The sequence below is a fragment of the Festucalex cinctus genome, chromosome 7 (genome assembly GCF_051991245.1).
Source record: "Festucalex cinctus isolate MCC-2025b chromosome 7, RoL_Fcin_1.0, whole genome shotgun sequence".
Lineage (NCBI taxonomy): Eukaryota > Metazoa > Chordata > Actinopteri > Syngnathiformes > Syngnathidae > Festucalex > Festucalex cinctus.
The window spans coordinates 18,335,048-18,358,656 of NC_135417.1; the positions used below are offsets into that span (position 1 = coordinate 18,335,048).

General features: G+C 39.2%; 1 protein-coding gene across 2 annotated transcripts; it reads left to right on the forward strand.

The window, feature by feature from the left end:
* Nucleotides 1-1,048: 1,048 nt before the first annotated feature.
* On the forward strand, nucleotides 1,049-22,885 carry LOC144021986 (sodium- and chloride-dependent transporter XTRP3A-like). 2 transcript variants are annotated; one of them, XM_077526330.1, is made up of 11 exons: nucleotides 1,049-1,166; nucleotides 13,899-14,039; nucleotides 14,698-14,789; nucleotides 15,282-15,509; nucleotides 15,800-15,910; nucleotides 16,077-16,318; nucleotides 16,492-16,654; nucleotides 17,267-17,468; nucleotides 20,224-20,383; nucleotides 20,483-20,648; nucleotides 21,966-22,885. In XM_077526330.1, the coding sequence occupies exons 2-11, from the start codon at nucleotides 13,925-13,927 to the stop codon at nucleotides 22,107-22,109; spliced, it is 1,623 nt and encodes a 540-aa protein (XP_077382456.1). In that variant the 5' UTR covers nucleotides 1,049-1,166; nucleotides 13,899-13,924; the 3' UTR covers nucleotides 22,110-22,885. The 2 variants fall into 2 exon arrangements, with proteins under 2 accessions (XP_077382456.1, XP_077382455.1); XM_077526329.1 differs by lacking the exon at nucleotides 1,049-1,166 and adding an exon at nucleotides 10,466-13,045.
* Nucleotides 22,886-23,609: the final 724 nt, after the last annotated feature.

A 23,609-nucleotide genomic window follows, 5' to 3' on the forward strand; every position in this document is an offset into this window, starting at 1 on the left:
AAAGTTAAAATATGGATGATGTCACTAACATGAATAATGTGAACCTGTGCCATGTATTAACAAATGAATGCAACGATGCAATGATTGTTTGAGATCATCGCTATGTCACACAAAACTGGTATGTCACACAACACTAGTCTGAAATGTCTTTGGTGTAAGTGTCAACTTCATTAGCGTTTAAACATGCCCCATAATTGGTAAATATACTTGTGAACCAGCAGCCAGCATAAAACACAACACATACACATACATCCATTTACGGTAACACAGTTGCATACACACAACACACTCATCTGCCATAGCACACATACTTATATGGAGTACGGGAGTAAAGATTTTGGCCTGTCACTATGAGGTGGCAAGAAATGTGGTTTTAACATACCATGTATTTTGTTTGGAGTTTGGTTTGAATTTTTATATTAATCAGTATTGGTGTGGGGCATTATGAGTAAAAAGCTTTGAAGGGATTTTATTCACAAATGGGAAGTACAGTTTATTTTAAAGTCATGAATTTTTTGTCAGCATAGAAAATTGGACCTTGTCAACAAATGTGTTTTGCAAAGCTGTTAAGGTCGCATTTTTAAGAGGAACTGAAAAGAGGAAGTAAGCACCAGACATTTAGAACTCAGCAGTTCAAACTTTGGTACAGACTGACTGGAACACACTCATCTGTGCTTAGTCATGCTATGTTCAGCATCCCGAGGGTATAAATTGGCGGGGACGAAACGAAACTGCACGCGCAAAAAAGATCGAGGCTCTCTCTCTGTCGAGAAGGGCATTTTCGTCTCTGCGCCCCATTTACCCCTATATGCTAAATGAGGAAGTAATTCTAACAATCAAAATAAGAGTAATTTGTGGTAGACACATTGTCTTGATTGGCTGTTAGAAGATAATAGTTCCCCTTGTTTTGATCAGTTTTATTAAATTAAACAGCCGGGGTAGTAAATGGTAAACTTCCTCAATTATTTTCTTTGAGCTACTAGTTTAGCTCAAAGATAATTAGGCCCAGGTGGTTCATCACAGAATAGCTACCTGAAGTGACTACCCAGCAAAGGAATAATTCTTTTTCAAAGCTTTTGCCCTTCTTTTTGGTTTTTGATTTTTCTTTTCTTTTTATTTTTTTCTTGTTTCTTCAATTGATGATCTGGAGTAAGGAGCAACAAATTGTGAGTACATGTGATTCTGTTCTGTTTGAATTTATGATGTGAATCATTATTTTTTGTCATTAACTCATTCACTGCCTTTGACAAGTATACTTGTCAATTGTATTTTTTAGAGCGGTGCTAAATGGGGGCGAATCTGAGCATGCTCCACTGTAAATATCAAACTTGGAAACAACTTTACTGATGCCCAACCACCGGTAGATGACATCATTGCCCCATTTTATAGGAAATAAACACAGTTTCAGAGTCCATGGGAGAAATGGCTGTATTTTGGCAAACCTACGTTTTTCTGCTGTCAATTATAAAAGAACGGGACGGGACAAAAAGTAGGGAGTCTATTCTGTTATTTGGTAGATTCGGTTTATATATAATTATTGAATGTAATATCACGTGAGTATTGGAAATGTAAAAATTTTCTATAATGACTGGCAGTGAATGAGTTAATCAACATATGTTCACTATTGCACAAATTTTGCTTTGCTATTGGTTTGAACACTGATCAAGTAATAAATCAAGAAAGACAAGAAGTAGTTTAGAGTTTTTATGTGTATGGTCACATTAATCATTGATTTCTTAAACCCAACCTTCACTTTCCTGCTTAAACACTTTTCTCTCACTATTTGAGTCATACTTAGAGATACCTTATTGAATAGATAATAGTTCCATCTACATGTCGGCTGCGTTCCCAAAAATTCCTGAAAGGTTATTTCGGCTTACATAAACAAATAAAACAAGCCCTTACGGTTCTAACAAGGACAGTAAAACATATTTAGGTCATTCTAAGTGCAACCGATCATAAGGAAAGGAGCCGCTGTAAAAAGAGTGTGATTAGATTTTATATCCTTAAATCATCAAAGGTTACTCGTTAAGGGTGTAGTCTAATGGAAGCCGGGGCTGACACTCTAAAACTGGGGCGGTGAGAACCTAAACGAATCCTTTTCGACGCCAGCTTGAAGCGTCCCCGTCATCTCTGTAAATCCCGTGTTACTACGGTTGGAGATAAAAGGGGGGCCTTAACCCTTTGTAACGGAGAGTTGGCCAGGTAAGCAAGATCAGACACTGATCAAGTGGATTTTTCGACTAAGTTTCAGTAGGTTATAGCTGAGCTAAACCATCTGGTAAGTTGGTTTTAAGTGTTATTTGTTAAAGTTGCTGTATAAATTGTTTCCACCCAATGTGTTATTAGTAGTGTATTATGTTGTTATTGATTTTCTGCTTTAACAGGCCCAACATCTGCTGTAGTATCCTTCTTTTAAATGTGTTATTTTATTATTATTATTATGACATGAAATATCTGTTATGAACCAGCACCAAATGTCATTCGGTGCTGCCATTATTGCCTCATATGCCCTGAAATAAGAAATGTAAAATATGTACATACTGTAGATAGCTGCCATCTGTTGAAATAGTCTGAATATACAATATTATTAGCACATTATTTTTAGTATTCCATATTCAGACAACAATCGATGGGATGGTAGGAACCTCATATGCATTTTCCATTAAATATGATTTAATGTAATGAATTACTAGTCAGATTTCCATCCAAATAAATAAATTGATACAATAAATATATTTCCAAGTGATCGATCTAGACTCACTTTCTATTTTAATCAATTTCATAGGTTGTTTGACTAACCAATAGAATTGGTATGCCCGTAACCACCCGGAATGGTCAATGTCTGACCAATCTATTGGTTAATCAAGCCAATATGAGCGTAACCTACTAGATTGTTAGTTTTTTAACCAATCCATTTTTAGAGTGTAGTCGCTTATTTGCAAAAGCTGTTTCCATAGCCTTCAAAATCCACCCCCTCCAAGCGTAAAAACGTTTTTGTTTTTTTGTTTTTTTTGTTTTTTGTATGAATTTTGGGCCTCTTTTTTTTTAATTCGAATTTCTGGTGTTTCCATTCAGTTTCTTTTTCACAATTCTTGAAATTTCGAATAAAAATAGGTGGATGGAAACCCCACTGCTGTATGAGTATGTAGCCATTTTGTAAGAAGAAAAATGTGTTGAATGTTTTTATTAAAGACTTTTTAATAACTAATGGAATTGTATTCTTTGTGGTTAAATGTTTAACAAAGTGAATACAAGAGCAACAGAAAGGCACTATGAAGTACTCTGAAATGAGGATGACAATTTGTGCCTTCCTAGTTATTTGTTGGTTAGCTAACCCAACAGGCTTCTCTCTCCCTGCTCGTTTAGGCTAATCTCAAAAGGTATTTTTAGATTGTTTCCTTATCATCTGTTCCCATGCGTCATTATGATATTGCTAATAGAGTTAGCAAACATCAAGGTCATTTGTGACTACCTACGCAATGTAACGCAATCTTATGTTTGGAATTTAATGCCTGCAACATGTTCCACATGTGACAGAGGTAACAAAACACTGAACACTCCTGTTTGGAACATTCCAAAGGTGAACATTATTTTATAGAAGAAAAAATGAAAAAAATGAATGCTTTTACACACCTGTCATGTTTCCCACAGCTCAATGCTGTCCTTGGCAGATCATAGGACACATACCACTCATCAAAAAATACATTTATGACTGAAATAGCAAACAATAAATTTCTTTAACAAAAGTGGATTTGAACAAAAAAAATAATTTATTTGTGTTTGTTTGTGGACAACCGAGCTATCCTATGAAAAATAATCTCACTTTGGGCCCCTTGACATCATCACTATGGCGCCCCTGCTGATGTTACGAGTGACAGGACTTGAACATTTGCATTTTCTGTGATGGGGTAATGTTGACATCAAGATTCAAACAAGAAATGGGGAATGGAAATAAATGCAGATTGTGTCGTTTCTGTGTAATCAGCAATCAGAGATGAATTCCTGTATGTTCTTAGATAACTTTAATATATGACCTGGAGGGGAATGCTTTATGCGGGGGAATGATAGTGGGGGATGACTTACAAATGTGTAAATGAGAACCTCAGAGACATGTTCTTGTGTATGCTGCTTTCTGTATGGTTGTCATTTCTCCCTGCAAGAATAGGAAAACATCTTTAAACTCATGCAGGTCTCCCAAGTATTTTTCCAAGTAATGTAATACTAGCATCATCCACACTAGCTTCTCAATGCTTAATCGATTAAAAGTGCGTCTGAATACTTTGTCTATATGCAGTATTGTGTATTTGAAATGATGTTACCTTCAGTTAACAACATGCCCTGGGGTAACCTTAATTTGGTTGTTGTTGGTGAGTTCATTCAGCACTGACCTTTGAATTACGACTAGTTTACTACTGAAAGGAGGGAAATTCCTTTGCGAGTCGAAGGTTCGACCTGGGCCCCGATACCCAGCTGGTCTCTAACTCGCAGTCTTTCTGAGGCTAATCTCAACTGGCATTTTAAACTTGCAGTTTCCTCAACTTCTTATCTTCATCCCCTGCAAACAGGAACAGCAAAACATTTTTTCAAGTTCATTTCATGAGTTCACATTGTTGTAATAGTTTATATCTGCTAAATAACACCAAATCAAATGAAGTTTCATATCTCATGATCATATCATAAAGATAGTGAGACATCAAACATAATAAAGTTGACAATATATTTTAGTTCTTTATATAATTTTATTATTCCTTATTGTTTGAAAACAAATAAAAGATTGATGTTATCGTGTCTACCGGGGTAGAGGTTGGGGGAGGGTGCGGGCATAACAACTCAACTCAACTTTATTTATAAAGCACTTTAAGAACAGGCGTTGCTGTATACAAAGTGCTGTACATAAACATCAGTTTTGCAGGAAACAAGAACAAAGCAAACATTTTGAAGTGCGAATACAGTTTTTTTTTTTTGTTTTTTTTTTTATTTATGATGTAACATTTATTTACTTGTAAAAAAAAATGTTTGCTTTGTTCTTGTTTACTGCAAAACTGATGTTTATGTACTGCACTTTGTATACAGCAACGCCTGTTCTTAAAGCGCTTTATAAATAAAGTTGAGTTGAGTTGAGTTGTTATGCCCCCACCCTCCCCCAACCTCTACCCCGATAGACACGATAACATCAATCTTTTATTTGTTTTCAAATCTCTAAATGGTCTTGCCCCACCTTATCTCGCTGAGCTCTTGCACCCCTACACACCTGCCCGGTGCCTCGGGTCAGCAGACCAGACACAATTGGAGGTACTGAAGGCTAAGCGGAGGCTTAGAGGAGATCGAGCCTTTGCAGTTGCCGGTCCCTCCCTTTGAAACGACCTTCCACAAATTATTAGGCAAGCCCCCTCTTTATCCTCTTTTAAAACACGCCTTAAAACACATCTGTATTCTTTGGCTTTTGGCGCACCATGAGACTTAACATTGTATTTGGTTGTTATGAATTTGATGTTTATTCTATGTGTTTATTTTTGTATTTATTCACTCATCTACTTGTGAATTTACTAATGTAAAATTTATTTACTTGTAAGAAAAAAAAAATGTATACTCACTTAAAAATGTTTGCTTTGTTCTTGTTTTTGTTCCCTTATTCTTTACTGCACAACTTCTGTTTCATGTACTACGGTGCACTTTGTATACAGCAATGCCTCTTTTTAAAGCGCATTATAAATAAAGTTGAGTTGAGATTCATGTACTGTGCAATATCTATCTATCTATCTATCTATCTATCTATCTATCTATCTATCTATCTATCTATCTATCTATCTATCTATCTATCTATCTATCTATCCATCCATCCATCTATCTACATTATACATACATTTATACAACAATAAATAGGCTATACTTAAGTTGTCATTCACTTCAACAAGGGATAATTTGTCATTATATGGATGGTTCTACTGCCCCCATGTGGCAAAAGGCACAGAAGTTCCACAACTTACTGGACAAGATGCAGTGCAGATCTTTATCGTTTTCTATACCATGATGACAATTCTCAGTGAGGGGTGGGGGGAATAGCAGCTGATTAATATTAATAATAGAGTTGTCAAACGATTACATTTTTTAATCAGATTAATCACATCTTAGAATTTTGATTAATCATGATTAATCAGTGACTTAAAAAAGCTTTTTTTCCCCAACATATTTCGCCCACTAAATTTGAAGTGTACCTATTATGTGTTAATTTATTAGACATTTAATGTTATGAGGACGTTTTCAAAAATGTATATCCACTGCACACACTCATCCTGGTTTTTCTAATCATTTATTTGCATGATTTAAAATGGGAAAAAATGACCTATGGCATATGTAAACATTTATTAAATGCTTTACTTTAATGCAAGTACTTATGTTTATTGCTCAAACTCCAACAGCTACCTTTAATGTAACCATCCACTGTCGGCTAAAAAGGATCATCTGCGGTCAAAATTAATAGTGTGATTAATCTGTGGTAATACAATGATTAATGCGATAATTTTTTGTGATTAATTAATTAGTTAACGCTTTAACTTTGACAGCACTAATTAATAATGCCATGGTTTTACTGGTCACTATATGGCAGGGCTGTCAAAATTCTTCATAGGCTAGAATGTGAGGATGAATGGTTGGTTGGTTGGTTGTTTTTCTGGGGTTATTCCACCACAGATCATCCAGAAAAATGTAGAAACCCCACCCATTCCAAATTTAGTGAAATTTGGTGTGGGGTTATTCATAGCACGGAAAGGTACATTTCCACATTTCAGCCTGATTGGATCAATGGTTTCTGAGATGTTGTAGTTTGATGGGTTTTCTTCTCTTTGTTTGTTTGTTTGTTTGTTTGTTTGTTTGTTTGTTTCTTTCTTTCTTTCTTTCTTTCTTTCTTTCTGTTTTTCCTACTCTTCCTTAATGCAGCACCTGAGGGCTTGGACCTTTTCATTGTAAAAGTTTTTGATGTTTAGACAACAACACAAGCATGCTTGCCATCTCTATCTATGGGGTATATGCCATGGAGGAGGCGGGACTTCCGACTTCCTGGATTTCGCACATCAGCTTTGTTTCTGTTTCCTGTTTGCGACGTGTGGATTGCGCCCCAGTTCTTGCGCTTCCGCCTTTGTTCCCCTCGGTTGCACGTTCCCGTCAACAGGTCAAGTGAGAAGTGTGTCTTTCTCAGCTGTTCGAAGCATTTCAGAGGACTGCCGATGGGTGGGAGCGTTTGGGGGGAACAGGGGTTGGGGTGCGATCGTGCGAGTGTTGGAACGCGGCCATTAGTGGCCGGAAGCGACGCTGAGGTGTGAAACCAGGAAGTCAGAAGTTTGTGGCATTTACCCCAAAGCGTTAATACTCTGCGATCCCCTCACCCACCCTACCTTTCACTGTAAACAGCAGCAGCGGGTCAGGTTCAGGGTCATTTACTGTATTTGGACTCAAAGACATAAAAAAAACTAACCTTTCTCTCGCAAGATGAGTTCTCACGGTATTTGTGAGTTCACAAACTCCGGCGAATACATCTTGTACAGCTCCCGCAGATAACCGCCGTTCCTGAACCACTGGTGGTTCGGACCAATCACAGAGCGACATTGTGTTTGGGGGCGGGATATGCAACTGTGACGAAACCAGGAAGCCAGCGCCGACGCCAGAGCTAACAAACACAAACCTAACACGAACGAATGGAAGCTGCAATTAATTCTGTTCTCACAGAATTACTCACCGTTTCCTTGTTGAATGTTGAACAGTGAGGGGTGCTTCGTGCATTTCTAGCTGGTAAGATGTTCGTGCTTTTCCCTCCTTCGGCAAGAACGAACACGAAATTTCCACCCCTGACCGTGATTGGTTAAAACGAACGTGTAGAATGTTGCATCGTCCAATCAGCTCGAATTATTGTACAGAATGTCCCGCCTTTTCCTGTCGAAATTACTGTGGAGAGCTGAGAAAGACACACTACTCACTCGACCTGTTGACGGGAATGCGCAACCGAGGGGCACAAAGGCGGAAGCGCAAGAACTGGGGCGCAATCCACACGTCGCAAACAGGAAACAGAAACAAAGCTGATGTGCGAAATCCAGGAAGTCGGAAGTCCCGCCTCCTCCGTGGCATATACCCCATAGATAGAGATGGCAAGCACGCTTGTGTTGTTGTCTATACATCAAGAACTTTTACAATGAAAAGGTCCAAGCCCTTAGGTGCTGCAATAAGAAAGCGGCGAAAGGAAGACTAGGAAAAACAGAAAGAAAGAAAGAAAGAAAGAAAGAAAGACAGGTGGATATGTAATATCCGGCCAATGCTAGGTTAATAAAAATAATAATAATTATTATTATTATTATTATTATTATTATCATCATCATCATCATCATCATCATTATTATTATTATTATTATTATTATTATTATTATTATATAAAATATATTTGCTGTATAATATTTAATTTTAGAAAACGAGGGGGGAAATATATTTTTTTAATCTTTTTTTGCTCTGCAATTTGGCCTCCCCTCCACTAGATGGTGCCCTAGGCGACCGCCTAGTTCGCTTGTGCCTACACCGGCTACCCTGGCTAAGTGTTACATGTGGTATTAAAAGGTGGCACCCACTTAAATATAAAAATATATTGACAAAAATAACAAAGATAACAGAAGAGTAATTAAAGAGTAAGGCGTTAGGTTTGTCGTTACTTGAAAATGTGTACAATTTGGAGTCATGCGTTACTGGTATCACTGCTTCTCAGTCGGTGTTTTTCATTTCATTGTTCATGGTTCTGACAACATCATGCAGATGAATCTTTTCTCACATACTCAGATAAAAACCTCAACAGAGAACATTTTCAATCTCACACTGTAAATCACGTCTGTAGATTTAACAGGGAATTTCTGTAAATCGTGAAATTAAAAACCTGTAAATACAAAAACGTTGTGTAATTTACATTAATATGTTGTGAAACTCTGAAACAAATACAACTGTTGCTTTGACAGTAAGAAAATGTAAAAAAAAAAAAAAAGAAGACCCAATTACTTTGGAGAATTCACAAATTACGGTAATTTAAACACTTATTAACTGCAAAATAGAAAACATTAGGATGCAGTTAAAATTACATCATTGAAGTTGACAAGGCGGGGTCAAGTAGGACTCAGACGCAGGCGTAAGGTAGGCCACCAAGGCAGCAGGTTTATTTCCGGCCAACAGAGGTCTCCTCTCAAACTGAGAGGAGAACAGGGAGGGGAAAAAGTGGAGAACAAAAAGCGCTCCACTAGGGAGGAAAAAACAGGCAAAAGGTACTGGGGACAACAGAAAGCGCTCCGCTAGGGAGGAAAAAGGGCTCAAGGCAAAAGGGGTAACTAAAAGCGCTCCAAAAGGGAGGAAAAGGCACAAAAACAAGGCAACAACGCTAGGCAACATGAACAAGGACATAAGGACTGTGGGACGCTTCCATGCACTGACGGTGACACTTCGGCACTGAGGGAAGAATGCAGGTGGCTTTTATTGCAGTAGGTGATTGGTGGCAGGTGGTGATAATCAAGGGCGGGGACCGGTAATTATGGAGCGGCAGGAAGGGCAAGTGACCTGGGGTGAGAGGAGAGTTAGGATTTCAGAGTAAAACGGGAAACAGAGACACAAAAATAAAAGCATGAGCCGCCACGCCTGGTGGCGGCGTGACAGAAGTGTTATAATAACACTTTTTGTCAGTATATGTTCTTTGGTACGTTTTGTTTATGCCAAAAGAAACGTGCATTTTACAAATTCATATTACAGATTAGAATCTTTGGATATACGGTAATGGGCTGGCAACCAGTTCAGGGTGTCCTGCCTATTGCCCAAAGCCAGCTGAGATAGGCTCCAGCACCCCCCGCGACCCTTGTGAGGAATAAGCGGTCAAGAAAATGGATGGATGGATGGATGGATATACAGTAAAACTATGTGCAAAAATACTGTTTATTTTTACAGAAACAAAACTGGAACCTGTGGTTACCAGAATCATTTTGTAAAAATAAATAAATAAATAAAAAATACAGTGCAAATATAAACAACTTTACAGAACCACTTGTATATTATATATCCTCTGTCTTAAACTTGTAGATCCAACACTGCTTTAGTGATTAGGGTGGGTCAGTGTTGCAGTGTTTGTCTTGCAACTGTGAGCTTGTTGGTTCGATCCCAGTGCAGTGTGATGGTATCAAAGATTCATGAGCAAACTAATGTAAGTAGGGTTGTTCCTGATCCTGTGAATTTAGTAGGTGAAATGAGTAATCGAAATGCAAAGCACTTTGAGGGCATTGTAATGTAGGAAAGTACTTTATTACCATATTTTACCATAGAAATAGCATTTTTTAACTGTAAATTTTATGGGAAAATATTAATTTTTAAATGCCAAAACTTTAGCAGTAGAATCTTGTATTAAGTACATTTTATAATTGTAAAATCAACAGTGCCAATACTTTTTTTTTTTTTTTTTTTTTTTTTTTTTACCGTAAACGTAGAGAACGTGTTACCGTAATTTAACGGTACACTTTTACTGTAAACACAGCATTTTTCTTTTTACAGTGCATCCTTATCGATGAAATGGGCATAGTGTTTCTCCCAGACATATGGCACAACCATATGCTAATACATGGTGCCATATTCGCCAATGAGACATCAAATAATGGGAAAATGCCACAGAGACATCAATATATTCAAGTTAAAGCTGAGGTAGTGCAGAATATGAAACAGGTGAGAAACTCAACAGCATTTTTTACTTTTGTGACAAGCCAATGTGGGTACAGCTTGGAGTCACTTTGTAGGACATTTCAAACCAAATTTAGTCAATTTTCTGACAATCACACAGTCAGTGAATCAATCGGCAAATTGAGATTGAGAAGAAAAAAAACAACAAAACGTCCACTAGTTATTTTTATTATTATTATTATTTTAAATACTTGTTTAAAAATAGGGACCACCCCGGCACAAACCCCCCATCTCGCCTCCGGTCTTATACTAACTGCCTACGAGTTTATATAGATCCTAGCGAGATGGGAGGAGCAAGATGGCCGCCCTGTGATTTCAACGGCTTGCAATGGTGTGTATGGGCTTACGGCTATTCAATCATATATACAGGTCAGTGGTCTGCAACAACTTGGAGTTCAGAGGTAAAAAAAAAAAAAAAAAAAAATCTTTAAAATTACTTTGAAATTACTCAGAAAAACAGAAGTTGGTGCTCTGTTTTTTGGAATTTTTTTCATGTTTTTTTTTTTTTTAAATAATGTTTCCCCGTTTTTCTCACCCCATGTTTTTCTAAGTATTTTTCCTCCTGTTTTTCTGAATATTTTTTTCCCTGTTTTTCATATTTTTTTTATAACAAAAAAATATTTCAGAAAAACAGAAAATTAAAAAAATACTCAAAAAACAAAGCTCCCCCAAAAAATAGTCAGAAAAACAGAGTTTTTTTATTTTTTATTTTTATTTTTTTATCCCAAGTGAATCCACCTCCTTTCACCCCTATTTACAACCGAAACGGGATCGATCTTGAGGTTACTGCTATTTGAAAACAACACATGTCAAGATACTCGCGTCTTACCTTTTGGAGTAGGAAGAAAACCAGTTGTGAATCACATTTCTAATCCAAGTCCGATCTCAACTCTCTCCACCTCTGAAACATCAAACCGATGTTCACTCGTACTTGCCCGGCGTCAGTCACTATCGAGTTTAAATTTTCTCGTGGCACTTGACATTGTTTTCACTTCTTTTTTTTTTTTTTAAAGCCTTCCTCAGAGTAACTGCGGGTGTCTGGGGCACACTAGCTGCAGAGGGTGGTCTCTACTGAGTAGACTCCATTACAGCGAAAAGCTGTATTAGTTCCGTCTTAGTGAATCGAGGAAACAATGAATGAGAACGCGCATGACGTCACATCCGCAGACAGAGAGTGGGAAATTCGAACGAATCGGACCGGGTGCTTCCTGAAAAATATTGTCCAGAGGCTTGTTGGAGTACCCATTTTGAACAACTAAGATGTTGATCTACTCATTAGAATATGTTTTAGTCATAAATGGTCAAATAAAAAGGCTATTGTTAAGATATTTTGAGGGAAATCCTCCATATAGTGGCTTTAAATACGGACTTCAACTATCTTGATCATTTTACCTGAAAGTGACTGATGTACAAATGTGTTATTTTAGCAATAAATGCGTCTATGTGTGTAGTAATCTTTAACAGACATAATGAGTTATCAACTACGATAGCGCTTAAAGATTAGATCACAACTGTATAACTAAAACCGGGGGACAATAACTACAACTACGTCATGCATGTCGACCCCAAGCATAGCTGCCTGCTCGGTTTGCCGCAGCCAGTAACCCACATAACCCATGCCGAAATCCGGGTTAAATCACCAGCGTAGGAACGGAACTCGTCCATAACTCAAGTATACAGTATCATATGTATATTTAAATGTATATATACGTATATGTACGCATACTGTATACCAGGGGTCTCCAAGTTCGGTCCTCGAGAGCCCCTATCCAGCCTGCTTTCCATGTCTCCGCCCTTCAGCACAGCTGAATCTAATGATCAGCTAATCAGCAAGCTTTGCAGAAGCCTGATAACGATCCCGATCATGAATCAGGTGTGTTAGTGGAGAGAAACATGGAAAACAGGCTGGACTTGGAGACCCCTGCTGTATACACACACCCCCACACACAAAGCCTACATGAGTGTATGTATTTTTATTGTTCTGACGTAGAACAACGACCCGTTCCATCTTGCCCAAAAAAATTATGCAATTCTTGGGAAAAAGGGGTTACTTTGAGGCCCCACCCACTGCCACTGTTCAAGCTCCAATCACAGCTCTGTTTAAAGGCTGCAGGCGCTCAAACGCCTCACACAACCTGTTGACGAGCCACCCAGGTAAAGACGTTCACTTGAGGTGCAGACATGGCGAAAGAAGTTCGACCCAACTGGGACAGTCCTATACAGTTCCTAATGGCCTGTGTTTCTTATTCTATCGGACTGGCGACGGTTTGGCGTTTTCCATACCTGTGCCAGATGCACGGTGGAGGTGAGACCTGATAACATCATTCTTATCTTTGTTGTGTGTTGAGGGAAAGGTGGCACATTTTCTCATCCCCAAAATCATCGAGCTTGAATGGCCTTTATAAATATAATATAAGCTCTCTAATACTTATTTTTAGTTCAACACCCACTGTCTTATAGGAGCAGTAAAAAAAACAAACAAAGTGTGACGCCAAATGGAGATACAAGATATTAATTTACTTAAGTCCAAAAATTGAAAATAGCAGTTTAATAGGGATGTGCTTGTAAAAATGAGTAGCCAAATGTCCGTGTTGTTTGCCAAATTTAGTGTGCTTGCCAGTCTTTCAGCCATTATGTTATAATGCAATACGTACATGTGTATTAGAACCTGGCTGTTGGCTGTTCGAAATAACTGAAATACTTGTAAATATGTGGTAATTGCATAATCAAGATTATTTCGAATGGTTGCTATTGCCCGATATTATAAAGATAAAAATCAAGGTTCTGTAATGTCCCTTAGATTTATTGGAATTGAAAGAGTAGTGCCTAATCTGAGTGGGGTAGGGGTGGCGACATCAAGCAGCTTCTGTGAAGGGAAGCATTTTGGATTAATGAACTATCAACTGTTGAACCATTTGGAATGACTGATTCACAAGATTTCAGCTGTTTTCTGAAACCTGTTTGTGCCTGGTCATTTTTTAAAGAAAGCTGAACCTGTGTATAGGTAGCTGCACCACCCCCACTACACCTGTTGTTGTTGTTTTAAATAATAATAAAGAAACTGGGGAAGCTACAAGACACTATATTGGATATTTCTTTCTTTATACTGTATATAGAACCAAGTAAAGACCATATTAAATTGTGCTTTCCTCCAACAGGGGGTTTCTTGATTCCATATCTGCTGATGCTGTTCATTGTGGGTGTGCCCTTACTCTACATGGAGCTTGCCATAGGTCAAAAGATGCGCTTGGGGAGCATTGGGGCCTGGTCAGCCATTAACCCGTATTTGGGAGGTGTGGGTAAGTACTTGAAACAAATATATTATTGTTACATAACTACTTGACTGCTGTTCTGTAAAAACAGCAAACTCTTCTTAATTTGGATGTGTAGTGAACTTGCAAAAGTTAGATAACTGCATAGTGACTTTGACTACCCAAGTCATCCTGGCCATCATCACATTTTTCCTGCTTGTCAGCACTAGTTTACTTATTTGATGGAATCACAAAAAAATCATTTAAATAAAAAAAGAAAAGATAGCAAAAAGATACACAAATGTATACCACATTACCAGTATATCAATAGCCTACATTATATTATACATTCCAGATAGGAGACATGTCAGTCAAGTGCATGTGGAGATAATTTAAGGATACGGATCACAACGCTTTTATATGATTTTGATTAATGATTAATGGGTGATGAACCTGGCGGCAATGATTACCTCTCTAAGATAGTCATCTTTATTGTCACATGCATATTTATGAAACGTGCCTTCCGATCACAGCAGTGATGTTTGTTGTTGTTTGTTTCAAGTGGTTGTCCTCGCTTCTATTGATTATCTCGAGGCAACTACATGTTGTCAAATGTGAGTTTTTTTGTTTTGTTTTTTTTATACAGTGTAACTCTATCTCTCAGACATCTGTTTTTTTGTTTTTTTTTTTAAATCTCTGATTTCAGGTTTTGCTAGTGTTGTGGCATCCGTGTATATTTGCCTCTACTACAACATCATCAATGCTTGGAGTTTCTGGTACCTCTTTAATTCATTTCAAGTGAGCTCCTGAATAACTCACGCGATATAATTACATTGACTATATTTGCATGCAGTCGATATTCGGGTTAAGGTCATAATACTAGTTTCTGAAACTTTCAGGATATCCCATTTAAATATAGAGTTACTCTTATGGAATATCCCAATCGAAACCATGACGCACGGACGTCATTTCCGCTTTTAACTTTCTACGGTCAATAAAAAGACATTCGAATCATGTCACTCACCACACTAATGAAGGAGTCACTTTCCTCCTCGCTCCAAAAGTGTAGTCCTTTGCTGTGTCATCAAGTTTGCTTAGCTCTGATTGTGTATTTCTGTGAGTTTTTAAAAGCCCGAATAATTAGGGGTTTGCACATGGACTTTCAAAACCCAAATATTGTCAATATTCAGATTTAAAGTAGTTGTTGACTGCATGTAAATGTAGTTATTGTATGGAATTCCGAGATCATCAGGGCCTTAACAATAACCTTTCGCTGGTTTGCCTTCACAGTCTGTCCTGCCCTGGTCAGATTGCCCTGTTAATGCCAACCTGACAGGACCAGTAGAAGAGTGCCAAAAGGCTTCTTCAACGCAGTACTTCTTTTATAGAGAAACATTGGACGTTTCTTCTTCTATCGAAGAGAATGGAGGCATTCAAACAAGTCAGGCTTTGTGTCTCCTGCTGGCTTGGGTGATTACATACCTCTTCATTATCAATGGAATAAAGTCATCTGGGAAGGTAGGAGATAAGTTCACACGTGCATAAAACATAATCAAAGACAACCATACTGTAAAATAAACAAGGAAATACTCCGTCTTTGATAAGAACTGATGAAACGAATGAATTAAAGAGTCTTCTTCATTCTTCTCTGGTGTATAGTCTTGTTTTGTTTTTGTTTTTTTCCCCACATTTTTCTTCTTTTCATTCACTTTGTCTGTCGAACAGAAGCCCCAAACCAACGCAAATAAGTGCACAACTTTTCAAAGGATTGACGGGATGAAAACTTTGTTGTTTGCCTCTGTCTGCAGGTGGTTTACTTCACTGCCACATTTCCCTATGTGGTCCTCATTATCTACCTCATTAGGGGTTTGACTCTTCCTGGTGCCATCCATGGTATAACATACATGTTCACCCCCAAGGTGAGGATGCATTAAATAAATAAAAAATAAATAAATAAAAATAGTCAAGTGTTAAAGTTTTCTCACGCACTGTTGATTAACATGTTTCTACTACAACAAAGGAGAATATACAACTTGTGTCTGAATATGTTACATACATGTTAACCATACGTGTGCATGTCTTTAGATGGAAGAACTGGCCAATCCCAATGCATGGATAAATGCTGCCACTCAGGTTTTTTATTCTCTGGGTTTGGGATTTGGCTCGCTGATAGCGTTTTCCAGCTACAATCAGTACAACAACAATTTTGAGCGTCAGGCCTTCATTGTGTCCTTCATCAACAGTGGAACCTGCATTTTTGCTTCCATCGTCACCTTTTCCATCTATGGCTTTAAAGCCACAGTTAACTATGAGAACTGCCTGGAGAGGTGAGTATGTTTTGCTCATTGTTGTGTGTGATTGATGATTCAAATCAGAGCAATTTTGACCTTGGGTATTAATACCACCAAAGGAAAGATGATGCTAGTCTTGGGTAATAATTTTTAGTACCTTGACCAATCTCTGTTTAAAGGGTGAACAGTTCTATTGTCTTGTCTTCCAGGATGCGGATTTTGCTGCTAAATACCTTTAATCTGGCAGAGGACACTATCGACATGAACAATGTGTTTGACTGGATTAAAACCCTCAATGCAACATACCCGGAGCAGTTTGCTGAACTTGGCAATAAACTGGAAACCTGTGACCTAAATGATGAACTAGACACGGTATGTTTTTCATCATTCTACTCTACCAGTCTCCAACTGCTTTTCTGGTAGAATCTTGGATGGGTAGAATCAAGGCTGCTTGACTATCACTGCCTCCAGTGAGTCTCGTAAGCTACTGTGCCAAATATTCCCCACAATGTAAACTGTTTATTTTACTGTAAAATCAACAGGAGACTAGCAGGATAAAGGACCAATAGGGAATCATGCGGGAGATTGGATTGAAATTATCCCACATGATTTTGTAAAGTTGGCAAGTATGCTACTTCCCAGTACTAAACAAGATACAAGATTGAATCAAAATATAGTACAGATAGATGGTAAACATCACACATTTTTATGATCAGTCTTCAGGTATTCTTCATTTTATGAACACAACTCAATCCGAGATGCCTGCGTTACATGATTGTGCTAGTGTGAGAGAGCATCAAAGCTCATGCATGGTACAATCACAACTAGAGTAACATGTTTGATATATGCGCGCCAGTAGTTACACTTTACCACTTCTTTCTTGAGTAAAGTCCATATTAATACACAATCTTCTAAGGGGCAAATTCAAGGTAGATGGAGTCATAAACTCTTATCACTAAACTTTTTTTTCTCTCTCTGTTTCAGGCAGTAGAAGGGGTTGGTCTTGCTTTCATTTTGTACAGTGAAGCCATTCAAAATATGCCCCTGCCTCAGTTATGGTCAGTGCTATACTTCTTCATGCTTCTGATTCTGGGATTGGGCAGCATGCTGGGCAACATGACTGCCATCACCACAACACTACGAGACTTGAAGATACTGTCCAAAGTTAGCAATGAGGTGTTCAATGGTAAGACTTGGGTAGCTATTGTTTTATACACATTTTTCCCCATTTCCTTAGTTATTTAATTATTTATACTTTTTTTTTTTTTTTTTTTTTTTTTTTAAGTCAAGCCTTTCAAAATATGTGGATTTTGAATTGATTTTGCATTTTGAACTTTTATGCCATTTAGTGCTCTGAGTCCTTGCACAAATTTGGCTTTCTCACCCAGTAGCTGCTATGTGAAAATACGTTTGCTGGTTTGGGCTGCACAACATAAAATGGTATGAGTCCTTATGTTGTAATATTTGTGAGAATCCTGAATCCCTTCGGTGGCAGGGCCCCGAGGGTGGATGAGATCCGGCCGGAGTTCTTAAAGGCTCTGGATGTTGTGGGGCCTTCGTCGTTGACACGCTCCCACAACATCACATAGACATCGGGAACCATGCCACAGGATTGGCAGACCGGAGTGGTGGTGGTCCCCCTTTTTAAGAATAGAGGGATTACACTCCTCAGCCTCCCTGGTAAGGTCTATTCAGGGCTGCTAAAGCGGAGTGTCCGTCGGGAAGTTGAATCTTGAATTCAGGAGGAGCAGTGTGGTTTTCGTCCCGGCAGTAGAACAGTGGACCAGCTCCACACCCTCGGCAGGGTCCTCGAGGGTGAATGGGAGTTTGCCCAACCAATTCACATGTCTTTTGTGGACTTGGAGAAGGAGGTCGACCATGTCCCTCGGGGAGTCCTGTGGAGAGTGGTTCAAGATTACGAGGTACCGAGCCCCCTGATATGGGCTGTTCGGTCCCTTTACGACCGGTGTCAGAGTTTGGTCCACTTTGCCGACAGTAAGTCGGATTCGTTCCCAGTGAGGGTTGGACTCCGCCAAGGTTGCCCCCTTTGTCTCTAATTCTGTTCATAACCTTTATGGACAGAATTGACCTTACCGTGGGGCGCCCCTCCCCGCCCACATTGCGCGACAAGCAGGTCCCTCCGACATTGTTCGGGCAAGATTAGTGAAACAGCATGTGCTGTAATGGCAAAGTTGTCAGATCTTCCTTGTGATTTCTCGGTCAGGTATTTTCAGTACGCCGATATTTCTCTTCGAAGCAAGCAAACGGGGCTTTACATTTTTTAGTGAAGGATATCTTCACTCCCTCACCGTGCAACTTTGCCCAAAAACAAACAAACAAAAAAAGAAAACACATCGCTGTCTGCTGCTGCACAAGTCATAAAATGACAGTCGCCTCACTCACTTCGTCCGATTGTCAGCATGTCAAGCAGGGTAGAATGAATTTATATTACCTCATACCTTTAATGTTTTGTTGGTATTTATAGTAAATAGTAAGTCAACAAACGTGTGGAAGGTTAGCTACCCGGCGCTATCGTTAGCCTTTGGCTAAAAACAACAATGGAGAATATTATCTTCGTGCAAACGTGGTGGTTTCTGGTCATTTTGGAGGGATTCGATTGGTCGTGTGTGAGGTCTTCCACAAAGTTTGATCAAGCGCAGACATTTTTCATAGTTGTTTGAGGGTTTAGGGAAGGGAATAAACCGGACAGTGTCTTTCTTGTGTCTCTTTTACACAAGCTGGTTAGTCGATCGGGAAAACGGCTATCACTCTTACACAAGCCGTGACTACAGCGTTTCACCATTTTATTGATTTTTCTTGGCTTTCGACAACCACACAATGGACTACCGGGAGCTGGATTGCTTTTGTTCGTCTGCAGGTTCGTCCGCAGACATGACATATTGCGTTTTGATTGGTTTACTAGGTCATGCGGGCATGGTTTACAGTTAGGTCAATTTGTAGGTACAGCTGAGGCGTTGAGGGGGTCGGATTTGGTAGCCTCAGCATTGCGTCTCTGCATTTTGCAGATGATGTGGTGCTGTTGGCTTCTTCAAGCTGCAATCTCCAACTCTCACCGGAGCGATTCACAGCCGGGTGTTAAGCGGTTGGGGTGAAGTTCAGCACCTCCAAATCCGAGACTCTAGTCCTCAGTCGGAAAAGGGTGGCATGCCCTCTCCGGGTCGGGGATGAGATCCTGCCCCAACTGGAGGAGTTCAAGTATCTTGGGGTCTTGTTCACGAGTGAGGGCAGGATGGGGGGAGATCAGTGCAGCGTCTGCAGTGATGCGGACTCTGTATCGGTCCGTTGAGGTGAAGCAGGAGCTGAGCTGAAAGGTGAAGCTCTCGATTTACCGGTCGTTCCGGCCTGTGGGTCGTGACTGAAAGAACAAGATCCCAGATAAAAGCGACTGAAATCAGTTTCCTCACAGGATGACTGGTCTCTCCCTTAGAAATAGGGTGAGAAGCTCGCTCATCCAGGAGGGACTCAGAGTCGAGCCGCTGCTCCTCCGCGTCGAGAGGAGCCAGCTGATTGGCTTGAGAATCTGGTTCGGATGCCTCTTGGACAGGCATGTCGACCGGCAGGAGGCCCCGGGGACGACCCAGGACACGCTGGAGAGACTATGTCTCTCGGCTAACCTGGGAATGCCTTGGGTTCCCACCGGGTAAGCTGGTTGACGTTGCTGGGGAGAGGGAAGTCTGCGTTTCCCTACTAAAGCTGCTGCCCCCTCGACCCATTTTCGACCGGATAAGCGGTAGAAAATGGATGGATAGATGATAAGTCGATATGGTAATTATCGAGACAGGCCTACTTGTAACAGTGTTTCTGGTGGTCTGCCACCATGTTTCAATCGTAACCAGCCAAGATGCCTTAACTTTATTGGCCCCACTGCACACTACAAGGGTTATTTAATTTGGGATGTGTGTTCTGTGTTTTCCTTCCAGGAATATTGAGTCTAATTATGCTGCTGCTCGGTTTGGCCTTTACCACCCCATCTGGAAATTACTGGTTTATCATGTTCAATGATTATGGAGCATCTTTCTCCCTGCTATTTGTTGTCTTCGTTGAGATTCTGACAGTCAGTTACCTTTATGGACTTAAAAGGTTTGTGTGTTAGCATTGCTACTACACATTTGAGTCACAACAAAGCTTACTAACAATAACAATGTAATGCTTGCTCAAATAATCTTCTGTTCATTTTAGGTTTGAAAAAGACATAGAAGACATGCTTGGCCACCGTCCAAACTGGTACTTGAAGATCCTGTGGGCAATAATCAGTCCCTTTCTCCTAATATTCCTCTTCATCTTCTATGTTGTTAACTATATCAGAGGAGGACCACCCACCTACCAAGCATGGGACAAGGAGCTGGTAAACTTTTCTTTTTTCTTTTTTTTTAATTACTCCATTACTACTCTCAAACTGTTTAAATATGTGCACAGAACATTTACATTTTTGCTATAGCTTCCAACTTTTTATAAAGCACAATATGTAAATTAATGTTAATGTAATTAATTACATAAAAGTGTGTTGCATTGCATAAATTGGTACCTTCAACTTTTTTGTATATAAGCAAAATATCAATTTCTTCCTATCACATAACAGTTTTAGGGGTGTTCTGATACAATAGTGATATCGGATGTCGGTTGAATATAAGCCAAAAACCAGTATCAAATTTTTAACTGTCTACATCCAAAATCTTCGCTATATCCTGCTCTTCTATCCAGCAGTGTCTGGATCTAGCATGCACAGTCCTAACCTTGCTCTGCAAGATGAATTCTCGCGCTATTTGTGAGTTCACCAACTCCCGAAAATACATCTTGTACCGAGCCCGTTGATTTCCGACCAATCACAGAGCGACATTGTGTTTGAGGCGGTACATGCAGCTGTGACGAAACCAGGAAGCCAGTGCCATATATTATATATTATCATATATTACTATAAAAACATGGAACCTACCAAAAGAAAGGTTAGAGTCTTCTTTCATCAGGAATTAAAGTATATTTCTATCGGTTTCCGTTTTACAGCAATTAGTATTAGAATATAGCTAAGTTTCATCATTATTCACAAATCTGCTTAGAATTGTTGGGAAACAGCTTGTTTTCAACATGCCCCTGGTTGAGCTCTTATACTCTGCTGCCACCTGCTGGCCATTTTTGTAATTACTACCATTTTTTCCCCCCTCATTCACTGCAGTTGAGAGGCTGCATCAAAATTAAAGCCTTCTGTATGCTCTAGCATTAAAAAAAAAACACACACAAAAAACACACACAAAACGTATAAATACGTCTTTGGGTCATTTAAAACGTTTAAAATTAAATGTATTTATACGCTGCGATTGGCTGGCAATCAATCCAGGGTGTATCCCGCCTACTGCCCAGAGTCAGCTGAGATAGGCTCCAGCACCCCCCGCGACCATGGTGAGGAATAAGCGGTCAAGAAAATGGATGGATGGATGTATTTATACGTTTTGGGGAGCAAATGAGTTATATGCTATTCTTAGTGTTCTGCTCCTGTGTAGGCCCTATATGTATATCGTTTACTACTAATAGTACTATCATCATCATCACTGCATTCAAATGACAAGAAAAGCATCATGTACATGGAAAGTGCAGACTGATTATTGGATGATGATCTTTAATTGCTTGGTAAAGTCTGATCACTAACCATATTTATTTCTTGTTTCAGGGAAAAACGGTGGTGACGGACTATCCTGTTTTTGGCCAAGTCTTCATTGCCATACTGTTGGTGTCTGCAGTCAGCTGTGTTCCCCTCTACGCTCTCTATGTGTGCTGCGCAAACAGGAAACACTCCTATTTCTATCAAAGATAACAAATCTATCAGCACCATATCTACTTTAGTGTGCCTACATTCAGATGATGAGTGCACTTTCATGGGACTAGCCACCCAAGTACCATTTAATTCCCTTTCTTTAATTCTGTTTAGTTTTGTTGTTGTGGCACAATTTCACAACTGTTTTCTTCAGGCACTTCACACGCTAAAAAAAAAAAAGGGGGTGATATTTACTTGACAAAAAAAACTAGTAACGTTTTTTCACTCAGAAATTATAGTTAAACTCTCTTCATAAAATCTAGTTAGAATTTCTGAGTGAAGAAAACTTTACTATTTTTTTTCCAAGTGAATATCACTTAGTAAATATCACAGTCTGTGGAACAAACGTCAATAACAATTTCTGTTTTTATGGGTATATGCTAAAGAAGAGGCTGGGCTTCTGGCAAAAATAAAAAATAAAAAATCATAAACTGCCCTGAATGTTTCCGGAACACTGTTGCGCCATAGCTTGAGCATTGTACACATGACAACAGATCAGATGCTAATAAGAAAAGTGAAGACTTTCAAGGATCAGCAAACAATGAACACTGCTGTGTCTCTTTATGTTAAGCTTCTGCTAAATTCAATCGTGTATTTTTTTTTATTTTTTACCTCACATGAGAAGGTTTGATGTTGGTGGATCGTTGCCATCCACAGGGTCAACTCTGAAGTTACACACTACACAGCATTTTCGTAATACTGTAGCTCGACGCCACAGCATTCTCCTGCTGTAATTTTGACCTATTGCTATTTTGTATTAAAGGTTTTTGTGATTATCTCTCTTTTCTTATACTCTTTTCTCATACAGATAGCATCTGTGGGAAAAGTTGTCCAGATCGTCGTGCCTCAAGAACACTTGCATGTTCAATATAATAGTTCTCAGTGCCGAGGTCCGAACGAATTCAGGCACAAGTTCCTTTGCTTGATGACACCTCATCAATTCAGTATCCAGCGATTATCTTCGGATCACTGTTTGTAGAATAAGAATGTAGCCATATCACCATTGGCGAAAACCCATTTATTGCACCATTGATGCAGATTCCGTACGGTTTGAGTTTATCATAAGAATCTACATGCCACAAAAAAGTTTGGGCCTGGATTCTGGTATAAGCGTCGCTGAAGGCGATTCCTTCACCTCAGTTGCACACTATGGGGATCCAGTATTTTCATCAGTATCCTGATCGTCTCTTGAGTCACCACATAGCCAGCCTGAATGCATTTCAAATGCATCATCTTGTATCCATGGAGCATGCCATATCTATCCAACTGATCCTGGACAAACATTGCTACATCTAGCAGATCTGAATGGGCTTTCCTCCTGAACAAATGCAAAGTCCTCAGGTGCTTGCGTAAGGTCGTCAAACTAATAATAATACCATCTAGCTGACTCAAAGACAGGACGATCTCCCAGTGCCTTAAACCCATATCAAAATAAAACTTGATTAAACTAAATAAGATGGTCATGTTTACTTACTGGCTCTCAATAAAGGAATGAATGTG